This window comes from Rhagoletis zephyria, unplaced genomic scaffold (assembly GCF_001687245.7).
Source record: "Rhagoletis zephyria isolate East Lansing unplaced genomic scaffold, Rhagoletis_zephyria_1.1 Rzeph_scaffold_06667, whole genome shotgun sequence".
Taxonomy (NCBI): Eukaryota; Metazoa; Arthropoda; class Insecta; order Diptera; family Tephritidae; genus Rhagoletis; species Rhagoletis zephyria.
In genome coordinates, this window is record NW_016163750.1 from 1 (window position 1) to 13,452 (window position 13,452).

General features: G+C 37.9%; 2 protein-coding genes across 2 annotated transcripts in view; one reads left to right on the forward strand and one right to left on the reverse strand.

The window, feature by feature from the left end:
• Nucleotides 1-7,547: 7,547 nt before the first annotated feature.
• On the reverse strand, nt 7,548-9,049 carry LOC108373403 (probable trans-2-enoyl-CoA reductase, mitochondrial). The gene has a single exon (XM_017629277.1). It carries the CDS (start codon nt 9,035-9,037, stop codon nt 7,940-7,942), a length of 1,098 nt encoding a protein of 365 aa, XP_017484766.1. The 5' UTR covers nt 9,038-9,049; the 3' UTR covers nt 7,548-7,939.
• Nucleotides 9,050-11,613: 2,564 nt separating this feature from the next.
• Nucleotides 11,614-13,452, forward strand: part of LOC108373402 (FH1/FH2 domain-containing protein 1-like) — a gene marked incomplete at its 3' end in the record, with an annotated part of 18,556 nt that continues 16,717 nt past the window's right edge. Inside the window, exons 1-2 of the mRNA XM_017629276.1 lie at nt 11,614-12,010; nt 12,121-12,425. Coding sequence (XP_017484765.1) covers nt 12,237-12,425 — 189 coding nt within the window. The remainder of the gene's footprint in view (nt 12,011-12,120; nt 12,426-13,452) is intronic.

Consider the following 13,452-nt stretch of genomic DNA (forward strand, 5'->3'; position numbering starts at 1 on the left):
AGCCTTCGGCATAGCCGAAGACAGCGCTGCTCTTACTTGTTTTTTTATTCATTTAACTTCTTTTAATTTTATTGCTATGTTTTCCAACATTTATGCGCTGATAACTGTCGTGTCACATAAGCTAACTCCTTAGCTGCAGCAGCAGGAGGACGTGGGGGGGCAGAGGGGCGCTTGTGCGGGGGTTATGAAAAGCACAAAACACGGCAATATAATAATTTGTTCTTCTACACATTCTGACACACACACCGGCGACACAATTGCCACACACACGCACACACATGCATACTGAAAGAGTTGTCGGTTGTTCGGTCCGCGCTTGCCTCGTAGTGCGGCGTGTGTGTGACTTTTAAGCTGCATTTATGTGACACGCAACAACAATCGTCGCCGGCTATCGCTTTGACCAACTTTAACAGAATGCCAACTCATTATCCATCAAAGCGTCTTTGACTTCGTTTTTGTTTTTTTCTTTTTGCTTTCTTTGCATTGAGCTTCTTGCAACCAGGGAAAAGAAGTCGAGGAATTACGGGCAAATTACAATGGCATAAAAATGTTTATTGTTATTGTGGCGTTAGCGGAAATGAGATGCATTTTTGCCTACACACGCGCAATGTCGCAGCCGCAGTAGCAACAGCAGCAGCAGCAGGGAAATGGACAAACAGATTTTTATGATGCTCATACAGACACATGAACTAATTTAGCTTTACATAAAGTTTACTGCACAAAAAAGTTGTGCGAGTTGAATGAGTGAGTGGAATTTCTTGACAAGAATGCGTTTTTTTTTGCGCAAGCTAACGGTAACTAATTCAATTTCCGTTCTGGCGAAATGTGTTAAACTGATTCATATAACGGCTTTACGAAGCTGCTATAACATAAGGATCATAACGGTGGTTTGCTGCAAAGCAGTCACAGAATTTTTTTGTTTGCGAATCTAGCTGGCAATAAAAGTTAATTATAGACCGTCCTTATGCAGCTGTTATGCGAAGATGGTGTGTATTTGTCGAATGCGGGGACAGAAAACGAACGGCAGCGTTGAACGCCACTGGAAGCTGGGTGAGACAAAGGAAAGGGCAAGGATATAGGAAAAACGGAAATTGCTGATAATTATAAGGATAGCGGCTGAGGTAGAGACGCAGTCAAGGGCAATGAAAAAGGCAAAGACAAATATAAAAATGTAGACAGAGATTAAGATTGATGAATATAAAGAAGAAGAAGGTAAAGATGAAGACTAAATGTAGATTATGATGTAAATGTAGATGAAGATGAAGTTGAGTATGAGATATAAAGATGGAGATAAAGATAAATATGAAGAAAAAAGAGAAGGTGAACATAAAGTTGAAGATCGAAATGTAGATGAAGATGTAGATATATGTAGGTGAAGACGGAGATGAGGACGAAGATGAAGATCTACATGAAGAAGATATTAAAGATAGAGATAAAGATAAAGATAATTTTTCAAATAATAATGAGTAACCTAAGCACTCACTATAAAAAAGAAAAATGTGTATGTACTCTTTCCTTTCTAGAATTTATTCTATATATCGCGAGCTTATATTCAATACACTCTATCCGCGATTTCCACAAAAACTACTTTGTGATATTAGAACCCATCTGAGACTGACCTGCCATCACCGATACAAGGCCAGCATTAATATCACCGATGACAGTTAAGTCTTAGGTATATTTTTATATCGGAATCTCATTTTTGTGAAAAGTGCAGATAGAGGGTATTGAATATAAGCCCTCGATATACAGTTTCACTTCTTCCGGGCGTAGGGACTGCACGCACTCCATACGTTTTTTATTTAGTTATTTATTATATATCTAGTTAAGTCCCAGAACATCTACTGAATTTATTAAACCAGCTTTAGTAAGAAATAGCATCCACCCTACACGGTGGGGTTTCCATTTCCATATTGTATAAGGCGAAGATATTTTGATTTGCATTTTTGGATCACGGCGGAATCGACCCTATCCGACACTATCTTCTTCTATTTTCTTCTATCTTATTTTATCGACTTCATCTATTTTTCGGCTTTATAACTTCAAACAATTTATTTTTAAAACACCCGGCTGATAAAAGGTTACTGCCATCCCTAAATTGGTGCACCAAGGAACTGTGAAAAATCCTCATGCCCATACAATTTGCATTATTTTGCCTGTGCTGCCGAATATTGATGGATTACACAAGAATTTCGTTTTTGATATTGCTTCATATAGTTCTATTCTTAAATAGTTGAGGTCTACCCTTTATCTGTTCTATGCTCCTTTGTGGCAAACTTATAGCGTTTTATTTTCTCGAAATAATGTCGCATGTTTTTAATGGCAGAAAAACACTCGGATGTTTATCATTACCGGCCGAGGAGCTATTAAAAAAAAAATAAATTATTTTTTTTTTTTTAGTTTTGTGATGTTGAGTTGAACCGAGATTGAACCCAGTCCCTGCGGAGGGGTAGCGCGCACTGCTAACAACTGTGCATTCTCTCACATTGCCAATTAAAATGAAAAATTTGCAAAAATGTCTAATTGCCAGTATCCTTAACTAGCTGTGCAGCAAACGCTAATTTGAAATTATTAGCAAATTTAAATAATTGATGATCGAAGAGATGCGATAAAAATGCAGCCGTAAATACTTTTCACTATCCAACCGAACTATTAAAAAAAAAAGAAAAGACTTAAAGCCCGACATAACAAAGCGTAAAGTTGAAGAAGCAACCAAAGCAACAACAACAATAACAACAACACACATTTTGCATTTTTGGCAACACTGCATTTTGGCCATAACGTAACAATGCAACAACAACAATTCCGCCAACCATTCAGGCAGTAAGTGCCAAAAAAAAGTGAAAGTTCATTCGCTGGCGAAAAACGAAAAACTTAAGACGCAAACCCGCTCGCAGGCTGCTGGCTGCAGAAAATAGTATTTTTGGTTTTGGTTGTGCAGCGGCGAAAACGCGTGTACAGCTGTGTGTGTGGGTGCTGCTGCTGCCATGGAGTTGCAGTTATTTTTTGGCAGCGGCACGCAAGGTTTGCAACACCATCACCGCCATTGGCTTCGCGTTGCCCACACACGGACTCGGACTCGGACTCATGTGGCGGGCATTCAAAAATAAACGAGTATACCTTCCTAAATACATATTTCATAATTAATGAAAAGTAAAATTTTTGACGTAGAATACGTCTTACCTTAAGGTATGGGGGCTATGTTCAAATGTTGTAGTTGTAATTTTTAGAGCTTCACAAAAACGCTTATTGCACGAGAACTAATAAAGCGATTTCAAAGAAAAGTGTGGCGTTTCAAAGATAAAATTCCAAACCTGTCGACAGATTCATTTTTGTAAATAACCAATTCGGTTTCTGTCGTAAAAACAACGGTAAACATTGCCTTATTTTGGGGTCAATTTTGAGCCTTTAAAGTGCTCTAGCAACTTATTGTTGGCATATATAACTTTCATTTTCGGGATATAGGTTCTTTGGAGCAGTAGAAATATTATCGGGTACAAATTTTATATAAATTTAACAAATATTGAGCATTTTAAGGCAAAAAATTGTTGAAAAAATTTGCAAATTTTTTTCATTACCAAAATGCTCGAAAACCGCTCGAATGATTTTGTTTTTGTTTTCTTTAATCAAAAATTCAAGAGTTTTCCTTTCGTTTGGTATATGGGAAGTATTGGTTGATATCTTCTATATATGTTTATTTTATTCAAATATATGGGCATAAATGATTTTCCATACAAAATCACCTCGTCATCATTTTGCAAACACGTGCATATGTTGGAAGTGTGGGAAGGAGACAAAAAGTATGTATGCGTATGTAATGCGGCTTTTGATCGCAGCGTATGTACATATGTAAATGCATATATACGTACATATGAAAGTTTCAGTTAATGTGGATCTGTTTGGTTTTGTTATCGATATTTTTATCGATTTTGTTATCGATTTTGCTATCGATTTTGTTATCGATATTTTTATAGATTTTGTTGCCGATATTTTAATCGATTTTGCCATCGATATTTTTATCGGTTTTGTTACCGATATTTTCACCGATTTTGTTATCGAAATTTGTATCGATGTTGTTATTGATTTTGCTATCGATATTTTCGGAACTTATCGATATAATGATCGATATTTTTATCGATTTTGTTATCGATTTTGTAATCGATTCTGTTATTGATTTTATTATTGATTATTTATCGGTTTTGTTATCGATATTTTTCTTGATTGTTTTAACAATTTTGCTATCGATATTGTTATCGCTTTTGTTATCGATATTTTTGTCGCTTTTGTCATCAATATTTTTATCGATTTTTCTATAGATATTGTTATCGCTTTTGTTGTCGGTATTTTTATCGGTTTTTTTACCGATTTTGCTATCGATATTGCCATCGCTTTTGTTATCGATAGTTTTATCGATTTTTTTATCGAATTTATTACCGATTTTGTAATGGATTTTTTGATAGATTTTGTTATCAATTTTGTTATTGACTTTGGAATCGATTTTGTTATCGATTTTGTAATCGATTTTTCGATAGATTTTTTAATCGATTTTGTAATCGATTTAGTTAACGATTTTGTTATCGATATTTTTATCGATTTTGTTATCGATTTTATTATCGCTTTTGTTATCGATATTTTTTTCTTAGTTTGTGCTTTCGTTTTTGACTTGGATATGCTCTTAACCATACCACGTATTCTACGTTTAAATTTAGCGGGTGTATCTCCGATACAGCCTGCAGACCAAGACGAAGGCGCTGGACTGTTCCTTTTTTAACGAATCCATAAATCGCGCATATGAATTTCATAAATGCAAAACGTGATTTTGTATGACTCGGCAATTACAGTTATGATTCGGCGTGAAGTAGCGATCGGCATGCAGCCAGCCGTGTGTGTGTGTGGTGAGGCAATTTTGGGCAGGCAGCAGACTGCTGGGCAGCGCTATTGAGTACGAGTACGAGTACATAAATGCATAATTCGAGTACAAATTTTCATTGAGGCCGCAATTAAAAAAAAAATCGTGGAATGCTTCATTGCTACATACATACATACATACATATGTAATTACAAACGTATGTGCATTAACTAATTGTTTAACTGTATGTGTCATATAGTAGATATTAGCCCAAGCAACAATGAGAAAGGGTTAAATTCACATGACCTCTCCGCACTTGTAGCCAGCCACACAGCTAAACGCTACTTTTTTTTGTGCACTTAATTGGCAAATGGTAAATTTGTTAGCTGCCAAATTTGAAAGCAATGAAAGGCCATCACGAGGGCTGGCTGCCGCTTTGGTAACTAAGTATGCGTGCTTGTAGCTGGCTGAGTTCACACACACATAGCGGTTTACGCATACTTAGGTGGCGAAAACAGTCTTCCGGGTTCAAAATTGCATGCAAATTGGTGGTGGTATCGATGCATACATTCACACTTACCTTACCTGCATACAGGGGCGTGCAATTAATGCCAAGGTAATAATTAGTTAAACCCATATAATTGGCTACTAAACAATTTGGCTTGCTTAGAATTCGGGTTTTGTCTAGTTTTGAATGTTAAAAAATACGCCGAGTTCTTATTTTAAGAAATACACTCGTAACAACGTACCTGGGAGTCATAATACTTATACCTTACGTATGCACATTAGTGTGCGCCTTATTTGTATGGAGAAAATTTTTTTGTAAGCTGCTGCTTAGGCCAATCTCAAGGTCAAGCATATGACTTCTGAGTACAGGTCGCGTGATCGCCATGTGCAAAGCTCCGGAAAAGAGTTTTCATAGAGAACTTGGAGATAAGAAACAAACCGAATCCACTCAGCACACTTTCCTTTATTTTTCGGTAAAGAGGTTTCGGATTTGTGGAAGATATTTTTTTTTTCTCGCGGCACCGTCGGACTAGATTCGTAAAATTTGAGGTTGGCTTATAAGCTGTGATCGAGTTTCAGTTCGAGTCAAGTTTTGCATATTAAGGAGCAGTTGCTCAATGTCTGGTTAACACTAGTTGCAGGTTAAACATCGTTATCGACGTGGTACTCTTCATAACATATAACATAACAGCGAGTCGGTAACGTCGATAACAATGTTTAACCTGCAGTTAGTGTTAAGCAGACATTGAGTAACCGGCCCTAAATTGAACCTCAATACCAAGTAAACAATCTAAACAACGCGCTAGCGTTTTCAACACCCTGTATGTGACTGCATTAGCATTGTTAATCCGTTATATTGTAAAGTACAAATTTTCCCTAAGTATTCAAAAATATCCGCAGTTATGTAATTTTTTATGTGGCATACATTTGCATATGCACAAATAATTTTACATGAACATATATATATATATACACACACATGTACATTTGAATGTATGTATGTATATTTAACTGTTGCTTAATAATAAAACCGAATTTATCGCTTTGAAGACACAATATAACAGAGTGGCACAAAATCGGTATGACTAATCGTTGTTGTGTTACCGTCTTGGCGGCCCCCCAACAGGTTATTTTTGTTCCCTTTCCACGCCCTGCCTCGCAAGCCGCATTTCAAACTTCAATTATACTTTTTTTTTAGCAAAGCGAAAATAAATAAAATGCGCAATCGCGAAAAAGCAATGAAATACAAAATTCAAAGCAAATGTCGCGCGCGTACCTTTTTGGCCTTAAACAAAGTCGTCGTTTAAGCTGCTTTTATTGTTTCAACCCAGAAGAGGTTCAACAGAAGCGAGATGGTAGAGTGAAACCTTCGTACACAAATTCCCATTCAACAAAGTTCTTGCAATTTGTGCACACATACAAACATACATACATACATAGAACTTTTCGCCGTCGTCATTAATTTTTGCTTCTTCCCTTGCACGTTCTTTTGCCATCCAATTATTTATTGCTTTATTTTCGCAAATTCGTACATCGCACCTGCTCGCTCTGTGACTCTACGTTCGATGCGTTCGTTGCTTTAACTGCTCTTTCAACTTCGACTTCAACTTCAACTTCAACTGCGTTTTCAGTTTCAGCTGTCCATTTCCACATTTGCAGTTTGCAGAGTAAAGTTCTGCACTTCAAGCGCTTTCTGCGTTACTCCAGTTGCTTTCCGGCTTAATTTCTGCTCGCTGTCGGTTCCTCCACTCCGTTGACTACCCAACGGTGACCTGACGCATTAATAGCGTTTTACAGATTCGTTTTAATGCATTCGAACACGAATTCAGTCGTTTTGTGTTACCTGCTGCTTCCGGCTTCCCAAGGCGCTACAAGTTTCGGTATGGGTCGTTGCATCGATGAATTGACTGGGAGGAGCCTTTGGCTGATAGTTGGCAGCTGTAGCAGCTGACTTCAAAAGCATGCAACGGTATTTCCTTTTCTCATCGAGTTCCCACGCAAACAAAGAGGCTGATATGAATGGGATAAAAGCAAAAGTAGAAAGAGGTACATAAAATTCGCTTTGAGGCACACAAACACCAAGCAAAAGCTGTGGCGCGGAAGGAAGCTGTAAAATTTGGGTTTTATACAAGCTATTAGGTGCCGATTGGCATTGAAGACACTGTATTTTGTGGATAGCGAATGAGTTCTGCGAATTTGGTTTGAGTTTGACGGAATGTGAGGATTTTGTGTTGGCTAAATGATTACTTAACCGCCGCAAACAGCAAAGTTGTTGTTGGAATCAGCGTACGCCAATTAAGAAAACGAAGGTCGAACTTTTGTTAGATATTTTTTGGTAAGACGGACGGATAGAGTAACCAAAATAAGGATTTTATACTTTTAATTTTAAGTCTCGCAGAGGTGGCAACCCTATTTCAAAGTGTTCGATTCTATAGGAAATACCAATTTTTGTTACGCGACTAGTGTTTTTTAAAACTCATAAATTTAGGACTAAATTTTCTGTTAAAAAATTGCAACGGGTAAATGGCATTATTTATTTCGCTTTCGATTTTCTATAAACACCCTTCCAGATATAGCACCTACTTAACACTGCATATCCAAGATGTACTTCTTTCCCACCAAACCCTTCAAGTCCAAGGCTGCTGCCACCGCCGCTTTATACTCCTTCAACGGCACCATCTCACACTTGACGCCCTTCAACTTCCCTTGCTCGAACATTTTCATTAGATCAGCGAACATTTTCTCACGCGCAGGCGTTTCGACATGACTCCTCATCCAACGCGTCACCCAAAATCCACAAAATGAGATGTTCTTAAAGATCAGCGCAGGCGTCGAGACCATCACCGGCTGTCGCGACATACCGCCGTAGGTGACCATCACCCCCATGGGTGCCAGCTGTTTTGTAATGTCCGACGCATTCTTGCCACCAACACAATTGAGCGCCAAACGCGGCGCTGGCAGCTTCTTCTTCTTGAAGATATCCGTCTTCGCCAACTCTTCCTCCGTGAGTATTTCACTTGCGCCCAGCTCTTTCAGATAGGTTTTCACCTCCTCCAAATTCGGTCGATTGCGCACCACACCGACAGACTTCAGGCCCCACTCCTTGCACAGCTGATGCACCATCTGTCCCACTGCGCTATTCGCACCATTCTGTATGACACAATCGCCCTGAGTGAGCGGCACAAAATCCTTCAACATGCGATAGGCTGTCGGTGGATTTACAACCAAAGTGGCTGCGGCAGCCAAGTCGATTTCATTCGGAATGCACATCAGCTGATGCTGCTGAAGGAGCGCGTGTGTGCGCCAGGTGCCCAGCGCATTCTCGACCACAACGACACGCTGCCCTGGCTTAAGCTGTTGCACTTTGTTGCCCACCTGCAGCACTTCGGCCACACCCTCATTGCCGGCGATGGCTGGTAGGGGCAGCTTCACTGGATATTTGCCCTGTATGGTGTTGATGTCGGAGGGATTGATGGGTGCGGCTAGCAGCTTTACCAGCACTTGCGTGTCTTCTGGTTCTGATGCGGTGAGCTCAACCAGCTCCAGGACGTCAGCGGGTTCACCATACTTGCAGTATTGCAGCGTTTGTGCGCATATATCCGACGCGTAACGGCGTAACGTGTTATCGGCGGTGTGCCGTCGTAATATAGAAGGTATACGGCGATGTAATTGTGAAAACATATTCGATGAATGAGTCAAGGCTGAATTTATTTGAGCTATTTTCCCATATGTCTGAAAGAAGAAATATTTTTTCTTTCTGTCAATTTGAAGTTGGAGAGCCCAGTGCTGGGAAAATACACTTTAAATTGAGTAAAGTATTTCGTTGATGATTTGAATACCGAAAACTGAGACGCTTTAACCCTCTGACGACCAAGATAGTTAAGGGTATCAAATCAACTGACGTCAGAACTTGGTTTATTTTCTAAGTTATATTTGTAATAAAAGCTAATGTTTGAGTTTGAAACTTTCTTTTCGTTCTCTAAATTGGTTAATGAGTTCAATACGAAACCTGTTTGTTCTTTTCATTCCAAAGCAGCTCACTAAACCCGTAATTTTTTATACGAGTATGTATTTGATATTTAAAGGCATAAAGGGGCGAATGACTGCTATTCTTAGAAAAAAATAAAATCTTGGCTTTCTAAAAAGTGATAGCAATCTATTATTTTTTCTTCAGAAAAAAGCTATAATTTCAGACTTAGAATTTCGAGATCTCGCACAAATATTTACAAGCACTCTATGTAGTGGTTTCAGGTTTTACCCATTGGCGAAAAATCTCAACGTGACTAATCGCGCACAAAGTACAAGTTCTCTTCATCAGATGCCCGCAATGAAGGTCAACTTTCTTTGGTAAATACAAAACTGCGTTTAGTATTGCAAAATAAGTGAAAAACTCTTACGTATTTTGGGGTAATTTCACAGCTGTGCCATTGCGCTTCACTTTGCCGTTTCATATTTAGAGCGTTCAAAGTGTGAGCACACACACACACACACCCACATGCATAGTAGCAAATTGTCGATTACACAACACGCGAAAGTGAAGCCAAAGTCAAGCCGCCGTCCAATCAAGCTGCGAAAATCCAAATTGCTAAGTGAGCCAAGTCGGCCAAGTCAACGGCTCCGCTCCACTGCGTCATTGCGTCGATTGCGGGCAAATGTGGGTGTTTTGACGCATTGTTGTGGCGCTGATACATACGTAGCATAACTGTCGACGAAGAAGTGTGTGCGTGTGTGCGTGTGTGATCGCACTGTCGATTAACATGCGCTCTGATGAATTGTAATTATGTTGTTTATTGGGCGTGTTGGGCAATTTGTTTGAATTGGTTGAACGTATGTTTTGTATGTAGTCGTATTTAGCATAATGGAGGGGTGTTGGCAGTGGACTACATACCCACATACTAAATAGCTCGTTGGCTTAGCACTCCCATATGTATGTACATATGTATGTATGTATGTACTTGTCAGACATAAAGACATGCTGTTAGCTAAATTAAAATACAGTTATTTAAAAACCAATCTATAGCACATATAATGGCTTTGCTGACGGAAAGGATAGGCATTTCAGTTATGACGTAAGATCGTGGGTTCAATGTACAGAGCTGAAAATTTTAGAATGAAATTAAGCTTTCCTGGTCCAGTGCAGACTCAACGATCAGTTGAGATAAAGTAGCAAAACATTTTTTTCTATATATTTTTCTTTTAATCTTTCATTCGTTTTTCGCACATTACAACTGGACATAAATTATTAGTGATTCAAAAGTTGAAAGTAAGCTTTATTTTCAATTAAAACCTGAGTAAAATTTTGTGTTGAGAGAAATATAGATTAAGCTGGCTTTTTTCTCAGTGTAATACATAAGAAACTGGATATACACATCGTCACCTGAAATACAAAAAACCCTAACAAACTCTGAAATGGAAAAATTCCTGGCTAAAAAGAACATTTTTTTTTCCTAAAGCGATATAGGGAGTTGTAATTCGAAATCTATCATATCAATCAAAAAGTGAATTTGGAATTTTTAATTACTTGCGACTTTTTGCATTTCAGCGACGATTTTTGTTACACCTTTTTACATTTCAGGTGACGATATGTAGTTTTTGGTCTACATATGTATGTATGTATAAGTACCTATACACATCGTCAATGCAAAACCGCGTATGTGAGGTTGCATAAATTATTTTATGGATAGTAAAAACTCTCATATTTCAAAATGGTTCTCTTTTTCATAAAGCAATCGCATTTCTGGACGAATGGTTAAGGCTTCCGCCAAGAGCTTTTTTTGCATTTCAGCGACTATATGAATTAGGGCCTTTCTATATTAAGGTAACGATATGCAGTATATCTCTAGACAACAAAAGCGAACTCGAAGCAATACTCTTCCGATCGGGTATCTGGTTATTTTTATCTTGTCATCGTCCGCACAAGTTGGAATAATGAGTCCTCAAAATCTTTTTAAAGCTTCACCGATTGTTTGGCCAATCTATGGCCAACAATGAATTTTTTCATACAAATTAAGAGTGATCAGTGAAGTTGGCATTGTTTTCGTGATTTTCATTTGTTTTTCCATTGAAGATATTTTTCTTACTTAACTGAACAAGATTCCACTACTTGCAAAATAAATAGTAAGTGAATATTTACATATTTAACATACCAAAATGAGACTGGCGCAGCAGCGTAAACTACAAAAATTTTCAAAATTAATTTTACCAGCATTTTTCTGTTTTTTTTTTGTTTTTTTTAATAATCACCTGCAACGCGTTTAAAACGTACAATAATTATTTCTGCAAACAGCCGACAGCAAAGCAACACCGTCTTTATGAAAAAAAACGCCTGCAATTGCGTTTTGCATTGTTTATAAATAATTTGCTGGCATTTTTAGTACTCCAACAACCAAAACAGAAAGCGCCGAAGTAATAATGAAAGTGATTTGCTAAATTAACTCGGGAAAAGTGAAACACATACACATACAAATATGCATATGTGAAATTAAAAAGCTTGCATAAATAAAAAAAAGCGGTAATGCGCGATAAAACTTAAAATATGAGTTAAACTTAACGAAAGCAAAGTTAGTCAAGTTTCCAGCAGTTTAACATGTTATTTAACGGTTCACAAGTGGCGGAAAGCAAAAACTCTCACACACCTGTCCGCATCGTATCAATGTATGTGCTGTATTTAGTGGTGAATTAGTGAGCCTCTGTGTGTGTGCGTGTGTGTGTTTGTGTAAAAAAGTAAGAGATAATTGCAAAATTTAATAAAATCAACGAAACAGCATAAAAGGAGATATATCTAAATAAAACGCAAAAGCAAGTGAACGCTAGGTGGGAGTATTGGCAAACAATCGCTCCGGCAACCAGCAACAACAAAACCAAAACACACGCAGTGAAAATGATAGTGAAAATGGATCCAGACGAATTGATTACACTGCGGGTGCAGTATCTGGTCGATACTGATCCGCTTAATTGTACAGCCATGTATCCGATACCGACGCGTGCACCAACTTATGGCTTTGCCGCCACCATGCCACTGGCCACACAGTTGGGCACCATACTACGTCTGCTTAGCGCGCCACATCGGGTAAGATAACAACTAACATATGAACATAGTACATACTACATACACATACATACATACGTAAATATTCGTAGTTAACTGAATTGCCGTAGTAAACTTTAATGGACTGAGTAACAGCTCTTAATGCCATTGTTATCTAATAGGCATAGCATGCGTCCATACATAGTACTTATAAACATTAGGGGTGTACTTGCAGCGTCCTCAGAAAGCCGCACAGAAAAAAATTCGCATAAAAAAAAGCTCTTTACTTGCATACAAAAACAGGAGATGCGTTCAAATACTCGCATGTAAGAAATTACAAAAAACAGCATACAAAATCCAGTGAGGCAATTTTAAGCAAAAAAAGAACATTAATTAAATAGATAAAATTGTATTTGTATTTTAACCAAAAACAAAAAAATACCACGATAAGTATATGAATTATATAAGAATATAAAGACGAATTAATTTTCAGAAACATTGTCTCTTACACACTAAAAAAAATTGATAACAACCCGCAAAAAAGCCAAATCGCTACAGCGAAAAAATGGTTTGAAAAACCACATAAAAAGACCGAAGTGTAAATATTTTGTTCTAGATATTACTAGAGACTTTAAGTCTCTATTTCATTCTTGACACATTAGCTGTATAAGGATCCAAAGTAAGCTACTTATTCGTACTAAATAAGAATGCCCCTAATACGTAAATACACGCAATATAATTCATATTTATGTAAAATTAAGAGGAATTTAATTAACAATCCTAAATCATTTTATGGTTTCGTAAATTCAAAGCGTAAGGCACATGGTTTTCCGTCCGCTATGCATTATCGCAACACTGTATCTAGCGACAGCCAACTCATTGCCAACATGTTTGCTCGGTTCTTTAGGTCCAATTATTCTGTAGACTTCCCTATAAGTGGAGACTATCCGTACGAGCTTTGTCCAATCAACTCTGCTTATATTCCAGTAATATCTTCCGATGAAGTTTTACACTCTTTAAAAACCTTAAAAGCGTCATTTAGGCCTGGACCTGATCATATTCCGACCTG

Excerpts from the sequence above, each read along its gene's own strand:
- LOC108373403 (XM_017629277.1), bottom strand. The coding sequence starts at position 9,037 with ATGTTTTCACAATTACATCGCCGTATACCTTCTATATTACGACGGCAC.